Source organism: Phyllobates terribilis, unplaced genomic scaffold (genome assembly GCF_046119375.1).
Source record: "Phyllobates terribilis strain yellow unplaced genomic scaffold, ASM4611937v1 Scaffold_2__4_contigs__length_985480577, whole genome shotgun sequence".
In the NCBI taxonomy this organism is placed as follows: Eukaryota; Metazoa; Chordata; class Amphibia; order Anura; family Dendrobatidae; genus Phyllobates; species Phyllobates terribilis.
This window is the reverse complement of record NW_027362762.1, coordinates 347,471,050-347,496,516: the sequence shown is the minus strand read 5'-3', so window position 1 is coordinate 347,496,516 and position 25,467 is coordinate 347,471,050. Positions and strand designations below refer to the sequence as shown.

General features: G+C 43.5%; 1 protein-coding gene across 2 annotated transcripts in view; it reads right to left on the bottom strand.

The window, feature by feature from the left end:
* The window catches only part of CBLB (Cbl proto-oncogene B), a 235,686-nt gene that overhangs the window by 86,755 nt on the left and 123,464 nt on the right, over positions 1 to 25,467 (bottom strand). For both annotated transcript variants that reach the window (XM_073664610.1, XM_073664611.1), the window contains exons 3-4: positions 16,512 to 16,658; positions 12,599 to 12,755 (exon numbers count right to left, since the gene is read on the bottom strand). In XM_073664610.1, coding sequence (XP_073520711.1) covers positions 12,599 to 12,755; positions 16,512 to 16,658 — 304 coding nt within the window. The remainder of the gene's footprint in view (positions 1 to 12,598; positions 12,756 to 16,511; positions 16,659 to 25,467) is intronic.

Genomic DNA, 25,467 nt, shown 5'->3' with positions numbered 1-25,467 from the left:
GTTTTCATGCACTGTCTCTTTAAAAAAGCCGGCCGGCAATTCAGCAGCGGTACCCGACAATTTAGAACAGAAAGATAGAGCATCACACATAGATTAGATAGATAGAAACATGTCAGTCACATATATATGAAGTACAGTGATAGTGTTGGTTACTGTACTTGTCATTTAGTATTAAAATAAAGGATTTATTATTAAAAAAATTGGCGTGGGGTTCCCCTTAATTTTAGGCTCTAGCGGAGGTTAAGCAGACGGCTGGGGCAGATGTTTGAAGCCTGGGAAGGGGGTAATACCCACGGAGCTTCCCAGGCTACTAATATCAGCCCCAAGCTGAATACATAGCCTTTACTAGCTATTAAAATGGGGGACCCCCCAAAAAAAATGACGTGGGGTCCCCCCTAATTTAATAGCTAGCAAAGGCTAGGCAGACAGCTGGGGGCTGATATTAATAGCCCAGGAAGGGAGCCATGAATATTGGCCCCCTCCCAGGCTAGAAACACCAGCCGTCAGCCGCCCCAGAAATGGCGCATTCATAGGATGCGCCAATTCTGGCACTTAGCCTCGCTCTTCCACGCTGCCCTGGTGCGGTGACAGGGGGTAATAGGGTTGGGGTTGATGTCAGCTTATAATGCCAGCTGACATCAAGCCCAGGTTAGTAATGGAGAGGCGTCTATAAGACACCCCCATTACTAACCCCATAGTCAAAGTTAAAAAAAACACAAACACCCAGAATAAAGTCCTTTAATTGAAATAAAGACACAATCCTTTATTGTTCTAAATTAAACCATACTTACCATCACGCCCATTCCAGCTGAAGCCAACAATCTCCTGCAATAAAAGAAAAATAATAAAGCAACCTCATCCTTACCTTTCCATGGTTCCCACGACAGCTTCAGCTCTGCTACATCGAGATGACAGGCTGGACCGCAGCAGAACGCTGCCATCCAGCCTGTCATCCCGCAGACACTGAGAAGCGCAGGCTTGCTTGCGCTGCTCAGCGTCTCTCTGTGACGACATCCAGATGAGCCGAGTTCATGTCCAATGAACTCGGCTCACCTCATGCACGTCACTGACAGCGTGGGAAAATTCTCACGCTGAAGCGCTGATTGCAGGAGAATTTTCCCACGCTGTCAGTGACGTGCAGGAGGTGAGCTGAGTTCATTGGACATGAGCTCACCTCATGCACATCACTGACAGCGTGGGAGAATTCTCCTGCACTCAGCACTTCAGCGTGAGAATTTTCCCACGCTGTCAGTGACGTGCATGAGGTGAGCCGAGTTCATTGGACATGACCTCGGCTCATCTGGATGCCGTCACAGCGAGACAGTGAGGAGCGCAAGCATGCCTGCGCTTCTCAGTGTCTGCGGGATGACAGACTGGATGGCAGCGTTCTGCTGCGGTCCAGCCTGTCATCTCGATGTAGCAGAGCTGAAGCTGTCGTGGGAACCATGGAAAGGTAAGGATGAGGTTGGTTTATTATTTTTCTTTTATTGCAGGAGATCGTTGGCTTCAGCTGGAATGGGTGTGATGGTAAGTATGGTTTAATTTAGAACAATAAAGAATTGTGTCTTTATTTCAATTAAAGGACTTTATTCTGGGTGTTGTGTTTTTTTTAAATACTTTACTAGAAATTCATGGCGGTCATGTCTAATACTGGCGTGACCCCATGAATTTTGGGCTTGGGGCCAGCTGATAATACCAAGCTGGCCCTAACCCCTTTATTACCCAGTGAGCCACCGCACCAGGGCCCTGGATGAGTTGGGTACAGCGCCAGAAGATGGCGCTTCTATGAACGCGCCATTTTCCGGGGTGGCTGCGGACTGCAATTTGTAGCGGGGGGGGGGCCCAGAAAGCTTGGGCCTCCCTGCGCTGCAGATTCCAGCCCCCAGCTGCCTAGTTGTACCTGGCTGGACACAAAAATAGGGCGAAGCCCCACGTACTTTTTTTTTAATTATTTCATGAAATTCATGAAATAATTAAGAAAAAAAGGCCTTCCCTATATTGTTGTGTCCGGCCAGGTACAAATAGGCAGCTGGTGGTTGGGGGCAGCCCGTTCCTGCCTGCTGTACCTGGCTGGACACAAATATAGTGCGAAGCCCCACTTCAATTTTTTTTAATTATTTCATGAAATTCATGAAATAATTAAGAAAAAAAGGGCTTCCCTATATTGTTGTGTCCGGCCAGGTACAAATAGGCAGCTGGTGGATGGGGGCAGCCCGTTCCTGCCTGCTGTACCTGGCTGGACACAAATATAGTGCGAAGCCCCACGTCAATTTTTTTTAATTATTTCATGAAATTCATGAAATAATTAAGAAAAAAAGGGCTTCCCTATATTGTTGTGTCCGGCCAGGTACAAATAGGCAGCTGGTGGATGGGGGCAGCCCGTTCCTGCCTGCTGTACCTGGCTGGACACAAATATAGTGCGAAGCCCCACTTCAATTTTTTGAAATTATTTCAGGAAATTCATGAAATAATTTAAAAAAAATTGACGTGGGGCTTCGCACTATATTTGTGTCCAGCCAGGTACAGCAGGCAGGAACGGGCTGCCCCCAACCACCAGCTGCCTATTTGTACCTGGCCGGACACAACAATATAGGGAAGCCCTTTTTTTCTTAATTATTTCATGAAATAATTTAAAGAAAATTGACGTGGGGCTTCGCCCTGTTTTTGTGTCCAGCCAGGTACAACTAGGCAGCTGGGGGCTGGAATCCGCAGCGCAGGGAGGCCCAAGCTTTCTGGGCCACCCCCGCTGCAAATTGCAGTCCGCAGCCACCCCGGAAAATGGCGCGTTCATAGAAGCGCCATCTTCTGGCGCTGTACCCAACTCATCCAGGGCCCTGATGCGGTGGCTCACTGGGTAATAAAGGGGTTAGGGCCAGCTTGGCATTATCAGCTGGCCCTAAGCCCGAAATTCATGGGGTCACGCCAATATTAGACATGACCACCATGAATTTCTAGTAAAGTATTTAAAAAAAACACAACACCCAGAATAAAGTCCTTTAATTGAAATAAACACACAATTCTTTATTGTTCTAAATTAAACCATACTTACCATCACGCCCATTCCAGCTGAAGCCAACGATCTCCTGAAATAAAAGAAAAATAATAAAGCAACATCATCCTTACCTTTCCATGGTTCCCATGACAGCTTCAGCTCTGCTACATCGAGATGACAGGCTGGACCGCAGCAGAACGCTGCCATCCAGCCTCTCATCCCGCAGACACTGAGAAGCGCAGGCTTGCTTGCGCTCCACAGTGTCTCTCTGTGAGGGCATCCAGATGAGCCGAGTTAATGTCCAATGAACTCGGCTCACCTCATGCACGTCACTGACAGCGTGGGAAAATTCTCCTGCACTCAGCGCTTCAGCGTGGGAGAATTCTCACGCTGAAGCGCTGAGTGCAGGAGAATTCTCCCACGCTGTCAGTGACGTGCAGGAGGTGAGCTGAGTTCATTGGACATGAGCTCACCTTATGCACGTCACTGACAGCGTGGGAGAATTCTCCTGCACTCACCGCTTCAGCGTGAGAATTTTCCCACGCTGTCAGTGACGTGCATGAGGTGAGCCGAGTTCATTGGACATGAACTCGGCTCATCTGGATGTCGTCACAGAGAGACGCTGAGCAGCGCAAGCAAGCCTGCGCTTCTCAGTGTCTGCGGGATGAGAGGCTGGATGGCAGCGTTCTGCTGCGGTCCAGCCTGTCATCTCGATGTAGCAGAGCTGAAGCTGTCGTGGGAACCATGGAAAGGTAAGGATGAGGTTGCTTTATTATTTTTCTTTTATTGCAGGAGATCGTTGGCTTCAGCTGGAATGGGCGTGACGGTAAGTATGGTTTAATTTAGAACAATAAAGGATTGTGTCTTTATTTCAATTAAAGGACTTTATTCTGGGTGTTTGTGTTTTTTTTAACTTTGACTATGGGGTTAGTAATGGGGGTGTCTTATAGACGCCTCTCCATTACTAACCTGGGCTTGATGTCAGCTGGCATTATAAGCTGACATCAACCCCAACCCTATTACCCCCTGCCACCGCACCAGGGCAGCGTGGAAGAGCGAGGCTAAGTGCCAGAATTGGCGCATCCTATGAATGCGCCATTTCTGGGGCGGCTGACGGCTGGTGTTTCTAGCCTGGGAGGGGGCCAATATTCATGGCTCCCTTCCTGGGCTATTAATATCAGCCCCCAGCTGTCTGCCTAGCCTTTGCTAGCTATTAAATTAGGGGGGACCCCACGTCATTTTTTTTGGGGTGTCCCCCATTTTAATAGCTAGTAAAGGCTATGTATTCAGCTGGGGGCTGATATTAGTAGCCTGGGAAGCTCCGTGGGTATTACCCCCTTCCCAGGCTTCAAACATCTGCCCCAGCCGTCTGCTTAACCTCCGCTAGAGCCTAAAATTAAGGGGAACCCCACGCCAATTTTTTTAATAATAAATCCTTTATTTTAATACTAAATGACAAGTACAGTAACCAACACTATCACTGTACTTCATATATATGTGACTGACATGTTTCTATCTATCTAATCTATGTGTGAAGCTCTATTCTGTCTGTTATAAATTGTCGGGTACCGCTGCTGAATTGCCGGCCGGCTTTTTTAAAGAGACGGTGCACGAAAACACTAATATTTTTTTTGATAAATCCTTTACGCTAAATGACAAGTACAGTAAGCAACACTGTCACTGTACTTCGTATATATGTGGCTGACATGTTTCTATCTATCTAATCTATGTGTGAAGCTCTATTCTGTCAGTTATAAATTGTCGGGTACCGCTGCTGAATTGCCGGCCGGCTTTTTTAAAGAGACGGTGCATGAAAACACTATTATTTTTTTTGATAAATCCTTTACGCTAAATGACAAGTACAGTAAGCAGCACTTTCACTGTACTTCGTATATATGTGGCTGACATGTTTATATCTATCTAATCTATGTGTGAAGCTCTATTCTTTCGGTTCTAAATTGTCGGGTACAGGTGTATGCCGCTGCTGAATTGCCGGCTTTTCATGTTTCACTGTTGGCACTGTTCCCATCGATTTGAGCAATCACTGTAATGCCACAACCACCATGGCTGTGGCATTACAGTGAGTGGCAGACAATCCCTGCATGATTGGTGCTCTAAATAGCGCCAGACATGCAGGACACGCTTTTGGTGCACGAACAGTTATCGAACATAACCTCGAACAGCCGAATTTTTTGCAAATCGTTCGGGTTCGTCGAACAACTCGAACACCGCCCAAAACAGCTCGAATTTGAGATTGGCGAACAGTTCTAGTCGAACACCGCTCATCTCTAGTCACCAGAGAGCCACTCCAACCCTTTCACTGCCAAGGTCACATGTAATATGTCATAACACCTGATGAAGCTAATTATTATAAAAGGCCTAGCCCAGAACTTGTCTTCATATTATTACGCCTGTTACTAATACGTCAATATTCTGTGATTTGGCGGGCGGGGTAGACGGTGTGAATATAAACAGCTGCACATGCAGTGATCCCTGGCGCTTGTTCAGGACTTTTTTCACCATTTCCGCTTCAGAAATTGACATGCTGCGGGTGAGTTTGGGTACGTGGCCATGATCAGGAGCCGCTTCATGTTTGACGCTGCATGTATATACAACATCAAACTCGCAGTGTCCAGATGTTACAGTATAGTGGATGGAATCTCTAGAAATGCCACGTCCACTATGTGTGCATCAGAGGCTGCGAATCACACGCGGACACTGACATGCGGCACGTCTTTCAAGACCGCAGCATGTCAATTTCTCTGGCGGAGTCACTAGTCTCCACAACAGAAATTTGACCATTAGAATGTATTGAATGCGGTAAATCCACATAGTTCAGCAAACACATGTGGATTTACCCACGTTCAATAGAATACGTTTCGGAGACAGCAAAAATTTGCGTCCAAAGCGCTGCTATGTCTGAATTATGGGCACAAAGCCTAAAATTTAAAAAAAAAAATGCCGTGGGCTCCTGCATCATTTTTATAACCAGCAGAGGGAAAGCTGACCGCTGGGGGCTGATATTAGTAGCCGCAGAACGGGCCATTAGCCAAATATGTTCCCTGGCTATTAATATCAGCCCACAGCTGTTTGTTTAGCCTTTACTGGCTAGATTACGGGGGACCCCAGAAAAAAATTGAGGTAGGGTCCCCCTATAAAATCTAGCCAGCAAAGGCTAAACTAGACAGCTGCGGGCTGATATTAATAGCCAGGAAAGGGGCCATGGATACTAGCCCCCTGCGCAGCTATTAATATCACCCCTCAGCAGTCCCAGAAATGGCGCATCCATAAGATGCGCCAAATCTGGCGCTCAGCCTCGCTCTTCCCACTGCCCTGTAACGGTGGCAGTAGGGTAATGGGGTTGGGGTTCACGTCAGCCTTGTATCGGCGGCTGACGTGAAGCCCAGGTTAGTAATGGAGGGCGTCTATAATACGCCCCCATTACTAACCGCGTGGTTAAATGGTCGCCGCTTTTTCAATAAAAGACACGGCCAGAATAAAGCATTTTAATGAAATAAAAAACACACACGGTTCTACAATTTTTTTTATTACCCGCCTCCGCGAAGCCCTCGTTCTCCTGAAAAAAAAAAAAAACAATCTTTCTCACCTGTCAGCCGTCAACGACGCAGTCACAATCACGACTGTCCCACAACAATTCGGATCATTTCTACAGCTGTGACATCAGAAATCACTGATGTCACAGCTGTAGAATACAGCACTGTATACTGACAGGGGTGTAAAATCACCACCTGTCAGTGTACATGCTGCAGGGGGTCACTGGGGTTCATCAGCTGAAGATCAGCTGATGAGCCCCAGTGAACTAGAGACCGTGGGAGCTAAGCATCAGCTGATCGGACAGGATTACCGTCTTCAGAAATCAGCTGATGGTCACGTGACCATCAGCTGATTGCTGCCGGCACTGATCACCTGATGGTCACGTGACCATCAGCTGATCGGTGACGTCACGGAAAAGCATTAAAACCGCATCGTGTGAACTCAGCCTGTGAGAGCCTCGTTCTGGCCTCATAGACGTACATGGAGTTGTGATTTTCGGTCCGCCCAGCAAACACTGTCATGCGTCTGGGTTAGAATCCTAGAGCCTGTGCTTTGTGATCGGCTTCTCTCTCCACTAAGCCACAGCAGATACACCTTTTCTCTGGGTGTTTAGTTTCTGTTATTCTTGCTTCAGTCTTTCTAGGGTAACAGGTGTTTTCATTTACTCATTTGTCTGCCCTATCACCTTTGGGATGCGGCTTCATATACTTTCCGTCTGCTGGTAATTCCTGCTGGTGATAGTCTAATTTGGATGTCCAGCCATACTGCTGTAGTATATTCCTATTGCCAAGATCATATCCCAATATGTAGTAGGTGTAATATTATTAATATTAGCAAATACCTCCAATTAAAAATGTAGTATAGTTCTTAATTTTCGCTATATTGCTTACCTCATGCAGGGCATTGCAGTAGCTTAAGAATCTATGGTTACGACCACTAAGAACTGTCTAACCAACTGTTACTATGAGTTGTCGTAACCATGGTTACCTAAGCTACTGCAAAGCCCTATATGAGGTGAGCAACATAGCGAATCTGAAGAGCTATACTACAACCCTTGGCAAAAATTATGGAATCACCAGGCTCGGAGGATGTTCATTCAGTTGCTTAATGTTGTTAAAGAAAAGCAGATCACAGACATGGCACAAAACTAAAGTCATATTCAAATGGCAACTTTATGGCTTTAAGAAACACTAAAAGAAATCAAGATAAAAAAATGTGGCACGCAGTAAGGGTAGTTTTTTTTTCAGACCAAGCAGAGGGAAAAAATTATGGAATCACTCAATTCTGAGGAAAAAAATATGGAATCACCCTGTAAATTTTCATTTCAAAAACTAACACCTGCATCAAATTAGATCTGCTCGTTAGTCTGCATCTAAAAAGGAGTGCTCACGCCTTGGAGAGCTGTTGCACCAAGTGGACAGACATGAATCATGGCTCCAACACAAGAGATGTCAATTGAAACAAAGGAGAGGATTATCAAACTCTTAAAAGAAGGTAAATCATCACGCAATGTTGCAAAAGATGTTGGTTATTCACAGTCAGCTGTGTCTAAAATCTGGACCAAATATAAATTGTTATGAACTGCTACAAGCACTAAGGAAAGATAGGAAAACTGTCCCTACAATAGGACTAAGCTGATTCCCTACGATGCAGCGGGGGACCTGTTCCTTGTGAACAGACCCGCCTAAGTCCTCGGCTAGTCTGAACGCAGACCTATAGATATAAGGAAGGGGTCCCTACAAGAACTAAGGACTGGGATATAGTTGGACACCTCCTAGCAGAAATTGTAGCAGAGCAAAGACAAACAAACAAAAAGTACTAGTGGTCCAAAGACCAAGCAAACTACAGAGTTAGGTACAAGGCACCTGGCTAGCTTAAGAGTAAAAGTAACACTGAAGTCCAGCAAGGCCAGAAGGGCGGAGCTGGATTATATAGGCAGAAAGTCATGTGACCAACAAAATAGAAAAAGAACTAACAGGAGGGTTCTAACATAAATAACATGGGAAGGTTGTTAAAGGCAAACATACTGGTAGACCAAGGAAGACATCAAAGCGTCAAGACCGGAAACTTAAAGCAATATGACTCCAAAACAGGAAATGCACAACAAAACAAATGAGGAACGAATGGGAGGAAACTGGAGTCAATGTCTGTGACCGAACTGTAAGAAACCGCCTAAAGGAAATGGGATTTACATAAAGAAAAGCTAAACAAAAGCCATCATTAACAACTAAACAGAAAAAAGCAAGGTTACAATGGGCTAAGGAAAAGCAATCGTGGACTGTGGATGACTGGATGAAAGTCATATTCAGTGATGAATCGCGAATCTGCATTGGGCAAGGTGATGATGCTGGAACTTTTGTTTGGTGCCGTTCCAATGAGATTTATAAAGATGACTGCATGAAGAGAACATGCAAATTTCCACAGTCATTGATGATATGGGCTGCATGTCAGGTAAAGGCACTGGGGAGATGGCTGTCATTACATCTTCAATAAATGCCCAACTTTACATTGATATTTTGGACAGTTTTCTTATCCCATCAATTGAAAGGATGTTTGGGGATGATGACATCCTTTTTCAAGATGATAATGCATCCTGCCATAGAGCAAAAACTGTGAAAACATTCCTTGAAAGAAGATACATAAGGTCAATGTCATGGCCTGCAAATAGTCCAGATCTCAATCCAATTGAAAATCTTTGGTGGAAGTTGAAGAAAATGGTCCATGACAAGGATCCAATCTGCAAACCTGATCTGCAACAACAATCAGAGAAAGTTGGAGCCAGATTGATGAAGAGTACTGTTTGTCACTCATTAAGTCCATGCCTCAGAGACTGCAAGCTGTTATTAAAGCCAGAGGTGGTGCAACAAAATACTAGTGATGTATTGGAGTGTTCTTTTGTGTGTCTGTTTTTCATGATTCCATAATTTTTTCCTCAGAATTGAGTGATTCCATAATTTTTTCCCTCTGCTTGGTCTGAAAAAAATTACCCTTACTGAGTACCACATTTTTTATCTTGATTTCTTTTAGTGTTTCTTAAAGCCATAAAGTTGCCATTTGAAATGACTTTAGTTTTGTGCCATGTCTGCGATCTGCTTTTTTTCAACAACATTAAACAACTGAATGAACATCTTCCGAGCCCGGTGATTCCATAATTTTTGCCAGGGGTTGTATATTTCTAATTGGAGGTATTTGCTAAAATAATTAATATTACATCTACTATACATTTGGGATGATTTTGGAGATGGGAATACCCCTCTAAGACCAGCTACGGTTTATCTCTCTGCTGTTTATGCTCTTTACCCTGCACCTATCTTCTGTTTCTTTTTAGGAAGTAGACGGCATATTTTCTAACAGTACGTACTTAATCCTGTATTTTGTATTTCATGGTTTATTTTACTCACTCTGGGATCTCTTCCTATTTCAGAACACTTTCCTTTCTGTAGGTAATTTGAACACTGCTCTGCCCTCCAGTTCTTTTGGAGGAATGTGAAGCGCTTGACGGCCTTTCAGGGAGCATAGGTCTGAGTTGCCATAGTCTAGTCCAGGGGACCTCAAACTACGGCCCGCGGGCCACATGCGGCCCGCGGAGGATTTTTATCCGGCCCGTCGGGTTGTGGGTGGAGGAGAGCGGTGTCAGCGCCCGCTCCCTCCCGCTTGCTCAGGGCCCCGGCAGCCGGATACTTACCTCTCCCCGTGCCTCTGTAGATCTGCTGTCTTCCTGCTGTGCGCTCCCTGTAACGTCTCAGGTCAGAGGGTGCGGTGACGTCTTTCCACCGCGCCCTCCCCTGAGCCGTCACAGGCAGCGCAGAGCGGGAAGATGTCGGCGACGCTGGAGTCCGGAACTGAGCAGCGGCAGCAGGTGAGAAGTGAGGTGAGTATTTTATTTTTTTAATGTATGGAGGCATGGGGCATAATATTAGGGGTGACATCCTGCATGGGGCATAATATGGGGGGGTGACATCCTGCATGGGGCATTATATGGGGGAGTTACATGCTGCATGGGGCATTATAAAGAGAGGGGGGTGATATCCTGCATGGTGCATTATAACGACAAGGGAGTGATATCCTGCATGGGGCATTATATGGGGGGGGGGTGACATCCTGAATGGGGCATTATATGGGGGGGTGACATGCTGCATGGGGCATTATATGGGGGGTGACATCCAGCATGGGGCATTATATGGGGGGGTGACATCCAGCATGGGGCATTATATGGGGGTGTGACATCCTGAATGGGGCATTATAAAGACAGGGGAGTGATATCCTGCATGGGGCATTATATGGGGGGGTGACATCCTGCATGGGGCATTATATGGGAGGTGACATCCTGCATGGGGCATTATATGGGGGGGTGACATCCTGCATGGGGCATTATAAAGACAGGGGAGTGATATCTTGCATGGGGCATTATATGGTGGGAGAAAGGGACATCCTGCATGGGGCACTGTATGGGGGGTGACATCCTGCATGGGGCATTATAAAGGGGGAACAGCCTGCATAGGGCATTATAAGGGGGAAACAGCCTCCCTATTGAGGACCTATGCTGCCTATTGGGGACATTTACCTCCCCATTGAGGACCTATGCTGCCTATTGGGGACATTTACCTGCCTATTGGGGACCTATGCTGCCTATTGGGGACACTTACCTGCCTATTGAGGACCTATGCTGCCAATTGGGGACATTTACCTGCCTATTGGGGACCTATGCTGCCTATTGAGGACCTATGCTGCCTATTGGGGACATTTACCTGCCTATTGGGGACATTTACCTGCCTATTGGGGACATTTACCTGCCTATTGGGGACCTATGCTGGCTATTGAAATACCGGTTGATTTAACTTTACTTGTTCTTCATTTTAAATATTGTATTTGTTCCTGTATTATTTTTTTACTTCAAAATAAGATATGTGCAGTGTGCATAGGAATTTGTTCAAAGTTTTTTTTAAAAAATTATATTCCGGCCCTCCAATGGTCTGAGGGACCATGAACTGGCCCCCTGTTTAAAAAGTTTGAGGGCTATCTCAGCTCATTTAGGAAATACTATGGACTGCGGGGTCAGGATCTCTAGTCTGTATAGGAACCGGCAGGATCAGGTGCAGTTTTTAATGTGTTACTTATTTTCCAGAGTGAGTTGCTGCACAATCATAACACATTGACGCGATCCTGCAGGTCACAACCTGCATAACAGGACCAGAGCAGTGCCAAGAACAGAGGAAGACGGAGGCAAGCAAGTATTTCTACTACACGCGCAGGGAACATGCATTAGTGATACTACTCCGGTGGTGAAATAAAAAAAAAACGCTGGAGTGGTGCTTCAGTTTACAATGGATTAACAGAGAGGATCTGAGAACAGATTTTGTAAACCAGACAACTTCTTTATAGTATAACAGTCCATTTTAAAACTTTTGATATATTATAGGCTCTGAATACTGTTGTTGATCGGTGGCGATCAGGGTCTAGAGACCCAAACCGATCAGTCACATCACTACTCTGGAGTGTATACCACCTACATGATCTACATGCATGGTGTATGGGCTCAACAGTAATTCTATGGGTTTGTACAGCACTGTCACATTGAATGTACATGTACGCACCCATAGACTTACTATTGAGCTCACACACCACTTCATGTGCACAGAACATGCATGAGCTGAACACTTCAGAGTGATGTTTTGATCTATCAGTGGGGGTCTCAAGACCCAGACCCCCACTGATCATCAACACTATGCAACAACTGTAATAAAAGGAAAGTTTTATATTGTAACAGTTACACAACAAGCATTGTGACCAATCTCCGGATTTACATTGATTACTTGAGTCTCGTCTTATAAAAGCACAAGAAGATTTAGAAGATTTAGATATAGAGAAGAGCAGCCGTAGGGAAATTATTCCCTATACTGCTCTCTAAGCATTACCAGCAAAATATATATGCAGCTTTAAGACAGAAAATATAGAAAATATATGTTTAGCTACAAATATATATATATATATCATCAGATGCATTAAGAAAATACAAACTACCAAGTATTCTTAACCATTATTTAAACTTACCTGAAACAGTCTTGTAAAAATATCAAACTCAAATACAGATATGTAATCATTGCACGTCAAGTCAATGGTGGACTTAAGAGCCATTGCTTCTAAGCCAGATGTGATTTGGTGAACTTCATGAAGGCACTGTCTGAAGACTTTCCAGGGCACAATGGTTCTGTCAATGGATGGAGAAGAATACATATTATACCATTTATGTTCAAGTTTACAAGAAAACACAATGTACTTCTGGGGGATGGCATTGCAGCATGACTAGGCAAGCAGCCAACCTGTGGAATATATATTCATTGTGGGTGAGCCGCTGTATAGTATACAGGTAGAAAAAACATTGTACATTATAGTGGAAAATACTGATGTAAATACTTTTTATACCCAAAGATGACAAAAGTATTCTCAGAGTGATACCTTTATTGGCTAACTAGAACAAAGTATATATATATATATATACACAGTTATATGAAAAAGTTTGGGCACCCCTATTATTCTTAAGCTTAATGTTTTTTAAAAATTGGTGTTTTTGCAACAGCTATTTCATTTTGATATATGTAATAACTGTTGGACACAGTAATGTTTCTGACTTGAAATGAGGTTTATTGTGCTAACAGAAAATGTGCAATTTGCATTCAAACTAAATTTGACAGGTGCATAAGTATGGGCACCCTTATCATTTTCTTGTTTTAAATACTCCTACCTACTTTTTACTGACTTACTAAAGCACTTTTTTTGTTTTGTAACCTCATTGAGCTTTGAACTTCATAGCCAGGTGTATGCAATCATGAGAAAAGCTACTTAAAGTGGCCACTTGCAAGTTGTTCTCCTGTTTGAATCTCCTCTGAAGAGTGGCATCATGGGCTCCTCAAAACAACTGTCAAATGATCTGAAAACAAACATTATTCAACATAGTTGTTCAGGGGAAGGATACAAAAAGCTGTCTCAGAGATTTAACCTGTCAGTTTCCACTGTGAGGAACATAGTAAGGAAATGGAAGAACACAGGGACAGTTCTTGTTAAGGCCAGAAGTGGCAGGCCAAGAAAAACATCAGAAAGGCAGAGAAGAAGAATGGTGAGATCAGTCAAGGACAATCCTCAGACCACCTCCAGAGAGCGGCAGCATCAACTTGCTGCAGATGGTGTCACTGTGCATCGGTCAACTATACAATGCACTTTGCACAAGGAGAAGCTGTATGGGAGAGTGATGCGAAAGAAGCCGTTTCTGCAAGCACGCCACAAACAGAGTCGGCTGAGGTATGCAAAAGCACATTTGGAGAAGCCAATTTCTTCTTGAAAGAAGGTCCTGTGGACTGATGAAACCAAGATTGAGTTGTTTGGTCATACAAAAAGGCGTTATGCATGGCGGCAAAAAAACACAGCATTCCAAGAAAAACACTTGCTACCCACAGTAAAATTTGGTGGAGGTTCCATCATGCTTTGGGGCTGTGTGGCCAATGCCGGCACCGGGAATCTTGTTAAAGTTGAGGGACGCATGGATTCCACTCAGTATCAGCAGATTCTTGACAATAATGTTCAAGAATCAGTGACAAAGTTGAAGTTTCGCAGGGGATGGATCTTTCAGCAAGACAATGATCCAAAACACCGCTCCAAATCTACTCAGGCATTCATGCAGAGGAACAATTACAATGTTCTGGAATGGCCATCCCAGTCCCCAGACCTGAATATCATTGAACATCTGTGGGATCAATTGAAGAGGGCTGTCCATGCTCGGCGACCATCAAACTTAACTGAACTGAAATTGTTTTGTAAAGAGGAATGGTCAAAAATACCTTCATCCAGGATCCAGTAACTCATTAAAAGCTACAGGAAGCGACTAGAGGCTGTTATTTTTGCAAAAGGAGGATCTACTAAATATTAATGTCACTTTTCTGGTGAGGTGCCCATACTTATGCACCTGTCAAATTTTGTTTGAATGCAGATTGCACATTTTCTGTTAGTACAATAAACCTCATTTCAAGGCAGAAACATTACTGTGTCCAACAGTTATTACATATATCAAACTGAAATAGCTGTTGCAAAAACACCAATTTTTATAAAACATTAAGCTTAAGATTAATAGGGGTGCCCAAACTTTTTCATATAACTGTATATATATATATATATCTGGTTAGCCAATAAAGGTATCAATCCGAGAATACTTTTGTCATCTTTGGGCATAAAAAGTATTTACATAGAGTTTTCTGGCTAACATGATACCACAATATAATTTTTATTGAATAAAGTGGAAAATACTGCAATTTTTGGTACCCACTACAGATCTCCAAGAGCGATTCATTTTTTTTTAGTAGTTCATCAACAAGATCTTTCTTCATTTTCCTTAAATCAATACTACAAGCACATAAAAACATTTTGCATGATATCTTTTCTAAGAAATCGTTTTTTCCTCAACTTATGAGCCACTTCTTTTCCTCCATTTGTCTCCTGAAATCACCATCCGCTCTTAATAAACAACTTTAATCCATCTTGATCAAAGCAAGGCGGACAGCCACCACAGTGAGGTATCAGGTTATAGGGCATATTGAAGGTTATGGAGAGGAGAAGTGAGGTGCACTCAGTACATTGAGAGACCAGGCAGGTCATGCAGCCACTTTCAGCAAATGTATTTCACTTAAGTGCTAGATTCACAGCCACACAGCTCAGTACTGCTGTATTAAGTCTTCCATGCTGCTGCAGCTTCTGTCAGTGGGATACAAAGTAAAAAAAAAACACTTTTTTTGTTACATGCATGGAGCAATAAAGAACTTTTTTCAATGTATTAATCTAACTTGAATGACCAAGGGTAAGTGTTATTAGTAGATGCCAATTTATTTCTATGTAGATATGGACCAAACATTTTCCAAGTACAGTATAATACAATTTCAAAACTTTATTCACGTGTAGGGGTTTTCTTCATTTTAGATTTGATGACACCGCATAACATCACTGTTATGTTGTGGATTTGTGGTCAAAGGGTAAAATCTGCTGCAAAATCTCCATGTAACAAATGAAGATTTTGCCAACGATTCACTGCCTGTACAAAATTTTGTACATGGATCATAAAAAGCGTTGATAAGATGTATGCGTCTATACTATACAGTGCAATATATGAAATATCTCTTTGCAGTCTTAAGTAAGAAATTTTTCAGAATTTTCTGTGGAGAAGACTTGACACTTCCCAAATGCTACCAATTACATTTCAGCAGCATCGGAGACTGCTAGATCAGCTGCAGAGTTGTGACTGACAGCACACGCCCCAGAGAAAACTCTGAACAAACGTCCAGTTGCACTAAAAGCAGGGATTTCACATACTGCGCTCCAAAAGCAAATCTGAATATGTCTGCAATAGCAACTTAACGCAAAACAGAAAAAAGCATCAGAATCAGGGGAGTTCAGGGATTTTACATAGTATTTAACTAAATTTTTGTAAGAAATGACAAGTCTTCTTTAAACCCTGTGTCCAGTTCTTTATAATAATAATAATAATAATAATAATGTGACTATGGTGCACAGTTTTGGTAAAAGTTTAGTATAACTCTTAGACTTTAGGTATGCTCCAGTGAAAAAAAAGACAAATATTGTAAGTGTATCACCTAAAGTTCACATGGAGGATTCATACAGGCACTACTTTTATGAACCATTAGCTAATGACATAGTTGTCCTTGGTGTGATAAACAGGAAAACCTCAGAAAGCTTTAATGAACCACAACAATAATGGTTTATAAGCTGCTGACGTCAGACTCCTGGGCAAATTGCATTTTCACGTCAGTATTTTTTTTCTTCTTAAATGGTTGCAGGTACCATTACTGGCATTTATCAGAGAGTAACCAGCAGTATGTTCACAAACATTTGGAATTTCTTATACGTAAAATGTGCATAATGAAAACCGTCCCTATAGACTTCACAGTCATTCCAGTGCACTTACTTCTCTCCAAAAAACTTTCTCCAGAACTCTGCAGCATCTGCTTTTGTGATACGGAAGGTATCCCCTTGAAACTGTCCATTAGGGAATATTGCCTTTATTTCTGCCAACATATGGCTAAATATTAAGGACAGCTTTGTAAGGTTCCTCCTGCAATGAAGAAAAAAATATATATATATGTTAAGGGTCACATACCAGCTGTAAAACACAGAAATAAAACACACATTTTCAGTATCTCAGTTTCTAGTAATGCTTTTTGTATATTCTAAATATTAAGAAATATAGACAGCAAGATATTAATATAGATTGAAGGGGTGGTCTGGGACTTTAACACTGATGGCTTATCCTTAGGATAGGTCATCAATGTCTGATCGGTGGGGGAGCGACACCCGGCACCCTGCCAATCAGCTGTTCCAGGTGTTGGCAGTGGCCGGAACTGCTCAGTTGCAGAGCTGCACAGCAGAGCTGTGTCCATGGAATAGTTGCCGTGACTGGGTACTGCACATCTGCTACCTATTCAAATCAATAGAGGATGGATATGCAGTACCCAGTCGCGGCCACTATTCCGTTCCTGGAGCTGTGCTGTGCAGCTCCGCAACTGAGCAGTTCTGGCCACCACTGAGAACAACTGTGCGGCGGAGGTGCTGGGTGTTGCACCCCCATCAATCAGACATTGCTGACCTTTCCTAAAGATAGACCATCCCAGGCAACCCCTTTAACAATCAGAAATGTCCGTTATGCAATCTTAAGCAGTCTGCTAATGGAGCAGAGGAGAGGTGGTAGTGGGGGGTTATTACATCTTTTCACAGTTCAAAGCATAACTAAAGTAGACATTTAAGGTATTCTCCGTACGCCTAGGAAAGAATACTGTGTTGAACATTTGTATGGTTCGTACATTAAAATGTGAAAAGTCCATGTACAATATGTACAAATATCACTGCTTACCCCACTAAAGTCCGAGTGGGACAACCGGCAGGGGCACGGCTGTGACCGGTGCTCTCTTGCAGCAACTGCAAGAACTGGACGCTCCGATCCTAAACTTACCAATTACATGCTGCTATACCACACTGGCTCCATAAACAAAGGAGCACCTTGTAGAATACATAAGCCGAGGATCTCTTCTCTTCCAAGGTCACAGGGCTACTCATCATTTTTAAATAGTTAATATCACACAAGGCAAAAGAGTGGCAGGTTTCATTACTGTTGCCGATGTCCAAGTATAGGATACCTTGCCAAAGACTAATAGGTCCAGTTATGTGCCCTCTAGAGCTTGGTGAAGATTATAGCTTTGGAGAAAATAAAAAGTTCTCCATTACAGGCAGAGACATGTTACTTTCAGGACTTGTTTTCCTTCATCAGACTGAAAATGTAAGTAAAGGAGAACTTATTGCAAAAAATCTTCTGAGACGCTAGCAATCAATCAATCGGGTGTTCACATTTTCTCCAAAATCACAATCTTCTTCTGTAACAGGGTGATTTATATATCCGTCTCCCTAACTGATATTAAATTAAAGACGACCAAATGTTAGTAAGACATAACAATATATCAATAATGTTATGCTTTACTAGCTTAAATAACATACCGTATATTCCGGCGTATAAGACGACCTGGTGTATAAGACGACCCCCCTACTTTCCTGTTAAAATATAGAGTTTAGGATATATTCACCGTATAAGACTACCCCTTTTCCAACGCATACCAAACACCGGTAAAAATTAACAAAAAAACAGATTTGAATTTAACATGGTCCTTTTTTAATTTAAATTCTTATGACATGCAGGTATATAGCAGGAAAACTGTCACTCATAAACATATTAAAATAGGGGGGACCCCACGTCATTTTTTGGGGGGGTCCCCCATTCTAATAGCTAGTAAAGGCTAGGTATTCAGCTGGGGGCTGATATTAGTAGCCTGGGAAGCTCCGTGGGTATTACCCCCTTCCCAGACTTCAAACATCTGCCCCAGCCGTCTGCTTAACCTCCGCTAGAGACTATAATGATGGTGGATCCCACGCCAATTTTCTTTTTAAAATATCCTTTATTTTAACACTAAATGACAATTGAGGGGTTAATAAAGATGCAGTCCCTAAATTATTATTAATTTTGTAATTAATTTTTCCCAAAAATGTTGACGTGGGCTTCGCCACATTTTTGTGTCCAGCCAGGTACAGCAGGCAGGAACGGGCTGCCCCCAACCACCAGCTGCCTATTTGTACCTGGCCGGACACAACAATATAGGGAAGCCCTTTTTTTTTAAATTATTTCATGAAATAATTAAAAAAAAAAAGACGTTGGGCTTCGCCCTATTTTTGTGTCCAGCCAGGTACAACTAGGCAGCTGGGGGCTGGAATCTGCAGCGCAGGGAGGCCCAAGCTTTCTGGGCCCCCCCCCCGCTGCAAATTGCAGTCCGCAGCCACCCCGGAAAATGGCACGTTCATAGAAGCGCCATCTTCTGGCGCTGTACCCAACTCATCCAGGGCCCTGGTGCGGTGGCTCACTGGGTAATAAAGGGGTTAAGGCCAGCTTGGCATTATCAGCTGGCCCTAAGCCCGAAATTCATGGGGTCACGCCAATATTAGACATGACCGCCATGAATTTCTAGTAAAGTAATTAAAAAAAACACAAACACCCAGAATAAAGTCCTTTAATTGAAATAAAGACACAATCCTTTATTGTTCTAAATTAAACCATACTTACCATCACGCCCATTCCAGCTGAAGCCAACGATCTCCTGCAATAAAAGTAAAATAATAAAGCAACCTCATCCTTACCTTTCCATGGTTCCCAGGACCGGTCCAGCTCTGCTACATTCACATGACAGGCTGCACCGCAGCAGAACGCTGCCGTTCAGCTTGCCATGCGGCAGACACTGAGAAGCGCAGGCATGCTTGTGCTCCTCAGTGTCTGACTGTGACGGCATCCAGATGAGCCGAGATCATGTCCAATGAACTCGGCTCACCTCATGCACGTCACTGACAGCGTGGGAAAATTCTCCTGCTCCCCGCATGCGCAGTAGAAGTTTCCCACGCTGTCAGTGACGGACGTCCAGGAGGTGAGCTGAGTTCATTGTCGTCTCATCTTTATGCCGTCACAGCGAGACACTGAGGAGCGCAAGCATGCCTGCGCTTCTCAGTGTCTGCGGGATGACAGGCTGGATGGCAGCGTTCTGCTGCGGTCCAGCCTGTCATCTCGATGTAGCAGAGCTGGAGCTGTCCTGGGAACCATGGAAAGGTAAGGATGAGGTTGCTTTATTATTTTACTTTTATTGCAGGAGATCGTTGGCTTCAGCTGGAATGGGCGTGATGGTAAGTATGGTTTAATTTAGAACAATAAAGAATTGTGTCTTTATTTCAATTAAAGGACTTTATTCTGGGTGTTTGTGTTTTTTTTAACTTTGACTATGGGGTTAGTAATGGGGGTGTCTTATAGACGCCTCTCCATTACTAACCTGGGCTTGATGTCAGCTGGCATTATAAGCTGACATCAACCCCAACCCTATTACCCCCTGCCACCGCACCAGGGCAGCGTGGAAGAGCGAGGCTAAGTGCCAGAATTGGCGCATCCTATGAATGCGCCATTTCTGGGGCGGCTGACGGCTGGTGTTTCTAGCCTGGGAGGGGGCCAATATTCATGGCTCCCTTCCTGGGCTATTAATATCAGCCCCCAGCTGTCTGCCTAGCCTTTGCTAGCTATTAAATTAGGGGGGACCCCACGTCATTTTTTTGGGGGGTCCCCCATTTTAATAGCTAGTAAAGGCTATGTATTCAGCTGGGGGCTGATATTAGTAGCCTGGGAAGCTCCGTGGGTATTACCCCCTTCCCAGGCTTCAAACATCTGCCCCAGCTGTCTGCTTAACCTCCGCTAGAGACTAAAATTAAGGGGAACCCCACGCCAATTTTTTTTTAAATAAATCCGTTATTTTAACACTAGATGACAAGTACAGTAACCAGCACTGTCACTGTACTTCATATATATGTGACTGACATGTTTCTATCTATCTAATCTATGTGTGATGCTCTATTCTGTCTGTTATAAATTGTCGGGTACAGATGCTGAATTGCCGGCCGGCTTTTTTAAAGAGACGGTGCATGAAAACACTATTATTTGTTTTAATAAATCCTTTACACTAAATGACAAGTACAGTAAGCAACACTGTCACTGTACTTCATATATATGTGACTGACATGTTTCTATCTATCTAATCTATGTGTGAAGCTCTATTCTGTCTGTTATAAATTGTCGGGTACAGATGCTGAATTGCCGGCCGGCTTTTTTAAAGAGACGGTGCATGAAAACACTATTATTTGTTTTAATAAATCCTTTACACTAAATGACAAGTACAGTAAGCAACACTGTCACTGTACTTCATATATATGTGACTGACATGTTTCTATCTATCTAATCTATGTGTGAAGCTCTATTCTGTCTGTTATAAATTGTCGGGTACCGCTGCTGAATTGCCGGCCAGCTTTTTTAAAGAGACGGTGCATGAAAACACTATTATTTGTTTTAATAAATCCTTTACACTAAATGACAAGTACAGTAAGCAACACTGTCACTGTACTTCATATATATGTGACTGACATGTTTCTATCTATCTAATCTATGTGTGAAGCTCTATTCTTTCTATTCTAAATTGTCGGGTGCCGGCTTATGCCGCTGCTGAATTGCCGGCTTTTCATATATTGTCACAGAAGCGATGCGAACTTCCCTGCTCCGGACACAGCGCAGCGCTTCTGTGACAAGTGAAAGCTGTCGGCACAGAAGCCCTGCGCTGTGTCCGGAGCTGGGAATACGCAGCGATGTGTCAGTTTCAGCACAGAAGCGCTGACTGTCTGGACCTACCGCCGCCGTATTTTAACTCCCTCCACCTTATATTAACTCCGACATGGCAGGGATACGGCCACGGCAGCTTATTAGCACCCCCAGAGTATCCCCGCATGTCAATTTCTGAAAGTTCAAAAGCATTACCGGCGTATAAGACGACCCCAGACTAGACAGAAGATTTTTCAGTCTTCAAAAGTCGTCTTATACGCCGGAATATACGGTAATTATAAAAAAATGGGGTTTCATTTTTATTACGTAATCAAGTCAATATTATACCACCTATATTAATGTACTGCAATGTATTATGCTTCAGCCAGGATGTATTAGGCATATGGCCATGGCAGGCCTTTGTTAGAGACCTTAATGGCGGATACAGACAGACGAGGCTCCTGTGCAAGAACAGTATATGGGCCCTTTGCAGCCCAATAGCTCATAATGCACAATTTCACCTGCTTTGGAGGTGTAAGTGGCCCCCTCGTTTACTTCTTGGGACCCTGTGCGGCTGCACAGGTTGCACCAATGGTGTGTCCGCCCCTGGGGAACCTCGTACATCTATCACATTCAGTAGTGATCACAGCACTGATTCTAGCCATTGCAGCGGGATATCAACCTGCACAGACATTATCACTCTACTGTCATACTATGATGGTTCATGGGAATGACCCGCTCCACATACTATTACAGGTTGAGAAGAAGTTATTAACACGGTACTGAAGAAATATGTTATTACTGTAATCCAGGGATGTCAAACACACAGAGGGCAAAATGAAAAAGTTGGAGAAAGTCGCAGGCCAACCAGTATACAGTATAATGGGCCCCATGCAGAATAATGGGCCCAGCATAGTCCTCCATACTGAATAATGGGTCCCACATCGTCCTCCATACAGTATAATGGGCCTCACATAGTCCTCCATACAGTATAATGGTCCTCACATAGTCCTCCATACAGAATAAATGCCCCCACATAGTCCTCCATACAGAATAATGGGCCCTACATAGTCCTCCATACAGTATACTGGGCCCCACATAGTCCTCCATACAGAATAATGGGCCCCACATAGTCCTCCATACAGACTAATGGGCCCCACATAGTCCTCCATACAGACTAATGGGCCCCACATAGTCCTCCATACAGAATAATGGGCCCCACATAGTCCTCCATACAGAATAATGGGCCCCACATAGTCCTCCATACAGACTAATGGGCCCCACATAGTCCTCCATACAGACTAATGGGCCCCACATAGTCCTCCTTACAGACTAATAGGCCCCACATAGTCCTCCATACAGAATAATGGGCCCCACATAGTCCTGCATACAGAATAATGGCCCCACATAGTCCTCCATACAGAACAATGGGCCCCACATAGTCCTCCATACAGTATACTGGGCTCCACATAGTCCTCCATACAGTATAATGGCCCCACATAGTCCTCCATACAGAATAATGGGCACCACATCATCCTCCATACAGAATAATGGGCCCCACATAGTCCTCCCTACAGAATAATGGGCCCCACATAGTCCTCCATACAGAATAATGGGCCCACATAGTCCTCCATACAGAATAATGGGCCACACATAGTCCTCCATACAGAATAATGGGCCCACATAGGGGTGGTGGTTCTGGTGTCGTGGGCCAAATGTTATCACCCTGCGGGCCAGATTTGGCCCATGGGTCAGAATTTGACATGTATGCTGTAATCCTAGGATAAAAAAAATGAGCAAATATCCTGCAGTAGGTAAGTAAATAGCATTAGTACATGTATTTGGTTGACACTATTCAACATACAGTGGCGTGGCTCCCCCTTTTTGGGCTGGGAATTTAGTCTACATACTTTTCCAGGGGCAGGTGCAAAACAGTCACGTCTGACTCCTGCTCTGCCGCCGTCTATTGAGGTCTGCCGGCACATAGAGAGGTTTAATACTAGAGATAGGACTGTCTTGATTGGGTGCACCTTGTCGTGGTGGGACGGCTTTCATGCTTTTTTTGATCAAAATAGTGTAAACAAAGTACCCTATGTTATTTACTTGTACTATTACTATTTACTTACTTACTGCAGGGTATTTGCTCATTGTTTTTATCCTAGTTTCTGTATGTTAAATGGCCACAGTGTGAACGCTCACCTACACACTGCACTTATACCAACAGGTGTGCCAGCCCATTTCTTTGGTTTTATTATAAAATAGGTATTAATCACATTCATTTACACAATCTGCAATACAGAATGACAGATATTATATCAGGCTTGTGATCATTACAGCAACCTTCACAAAAAACAAAGACTGCTTAATTTGTGTCAATCACTTGTCAATCCTGATGGCGCATTAGAGAAGTCAGATATTCCTATAAATTACCACCTTCATGTAAAAGCACAAACATACTGAGGGTTCCTACCAGTAATGACACATTCACCTACCACTTCCTGGCATTGTGTACTTCTCAAGTGACACCTTGATCTTTGGAGCTTGCGTTTTTCTACTTCCTCTACATCACAAATGTCTCTTATACAGAGATGTATTGTATGATTTCATTCTATGCAAAATAACCTTATGGAAAACATTATGCACCCCACAAAAACAAAGACCGTGGTCGCAGGGTGGAGGGGTATGCACTGATCATTCTTTTCTTCATTCAGATGAAAAAATACAGATACAGTTTACACGTAACATTTACAAATATATGTTATATTCCAGACTTGCATCTATGACGTGCTTGCAAATCGAAATAGATGTTTATGGAACTTGAAACCTCCTTAAATTGATTGTATCATTAGAAAATTACATATTTAATGTCATGTCCGCTCGCTTCTCTGACTCCACAATCAACGTGCAAATGTAGCTATGCCTAAAGGAAAAGCAGCAACAAGCAGACACAGATGCTACTTACAACTAGAAAGCAAAAGGTTTGGGTGGGTTAATCCAATACCCCTTAGGTATGAATGGGGGTCTCCTGACTCTCACAGATGATGTCAAGGAGATGAGGATTGAGCATCAAAACTTTAATGTTCAGTCTTGCTTTCAGGAAAGATGAGCAGCTCACAGACTTCTGGAGCAGCATTCTCCTCTCTGCCCTTTGAAAACACATGAACACTAGGCTCAGTTGAGTCAGGAGACATAACGAACCGAGATCACATCTGTATGGCCAGCTTTATCCCACAAGTCTGGTCACCATTTCCCACAATGAACAAAGTCACTACAGACATGAGATTATATCACTAAGCTAAGCTTTCCTTGCATATTTTTTCATGCATGGGTCACTCAGAGTCAACTGCCCGTTGGGCACAGGGATCAAGCCTCCACACTAAAACTGGTTATACACTAGTGATTTTTATCTTGCTTATACAATTGAAATCAAAATCATTCAACCATCATTGCATATTAGGTTTATTACCAAAATGTACAAACTTTCTCAAGATCAACATTAAAAGGAACCCCGGCTATTCTACCAGGACAAGGCGGAAAGTGGAAATATTGACCAGATGCCACTAAATTCCAGAGGTGGTCAAAAACCCTCAAGTGAATGCAAAACACATGCAGCAGGTGGCAGTGGGCATTGAGCATTCAGTTTGCATAATAAGGCCAAATTCACACAGCAATGAAGTATGGACAGCAATGAATAGACCGACCACAAGTCCCCTGAGTCCTACTCGAGAGCATGGAGTTTGGTGTGGGAGACCTGTGACTGCACGTGCGGTACAGACCATGAAACGAAGATGTCTTAATGAGACTTAAGGCCGATACTAAATGCTAAATTTCTCCACATCCGAACTCCAAGGCGTACTCTTCTATACTTGCTTAAAACTTCTGGAAAAGTCGGCTCAGATATGCTCAAACCCAACTACATAAAACCACAATAGTTTTGGGATTGTGTTCAGTACAGCAATGAAACAAGCATTTTTCGAGTTTATGGATCAGCGGTATGTCTGGAGTAAGAAGAATGAATGAAACGCTGAAATGAGCACACAGTCTGCAGTGAAACATGGTGTTGGCTCTGGGGCTGTTTTGCTTCCTCTGGCATAGGAAACCTGGAACAAGCAGAGGGCAAGTTGGATGCAGCCAGGTCTGTGGAACTCCTAGGAGAATATGTCATGCCTTCTGTGAAAAAGCTGAAGCTTGGGCGTGAATCCCA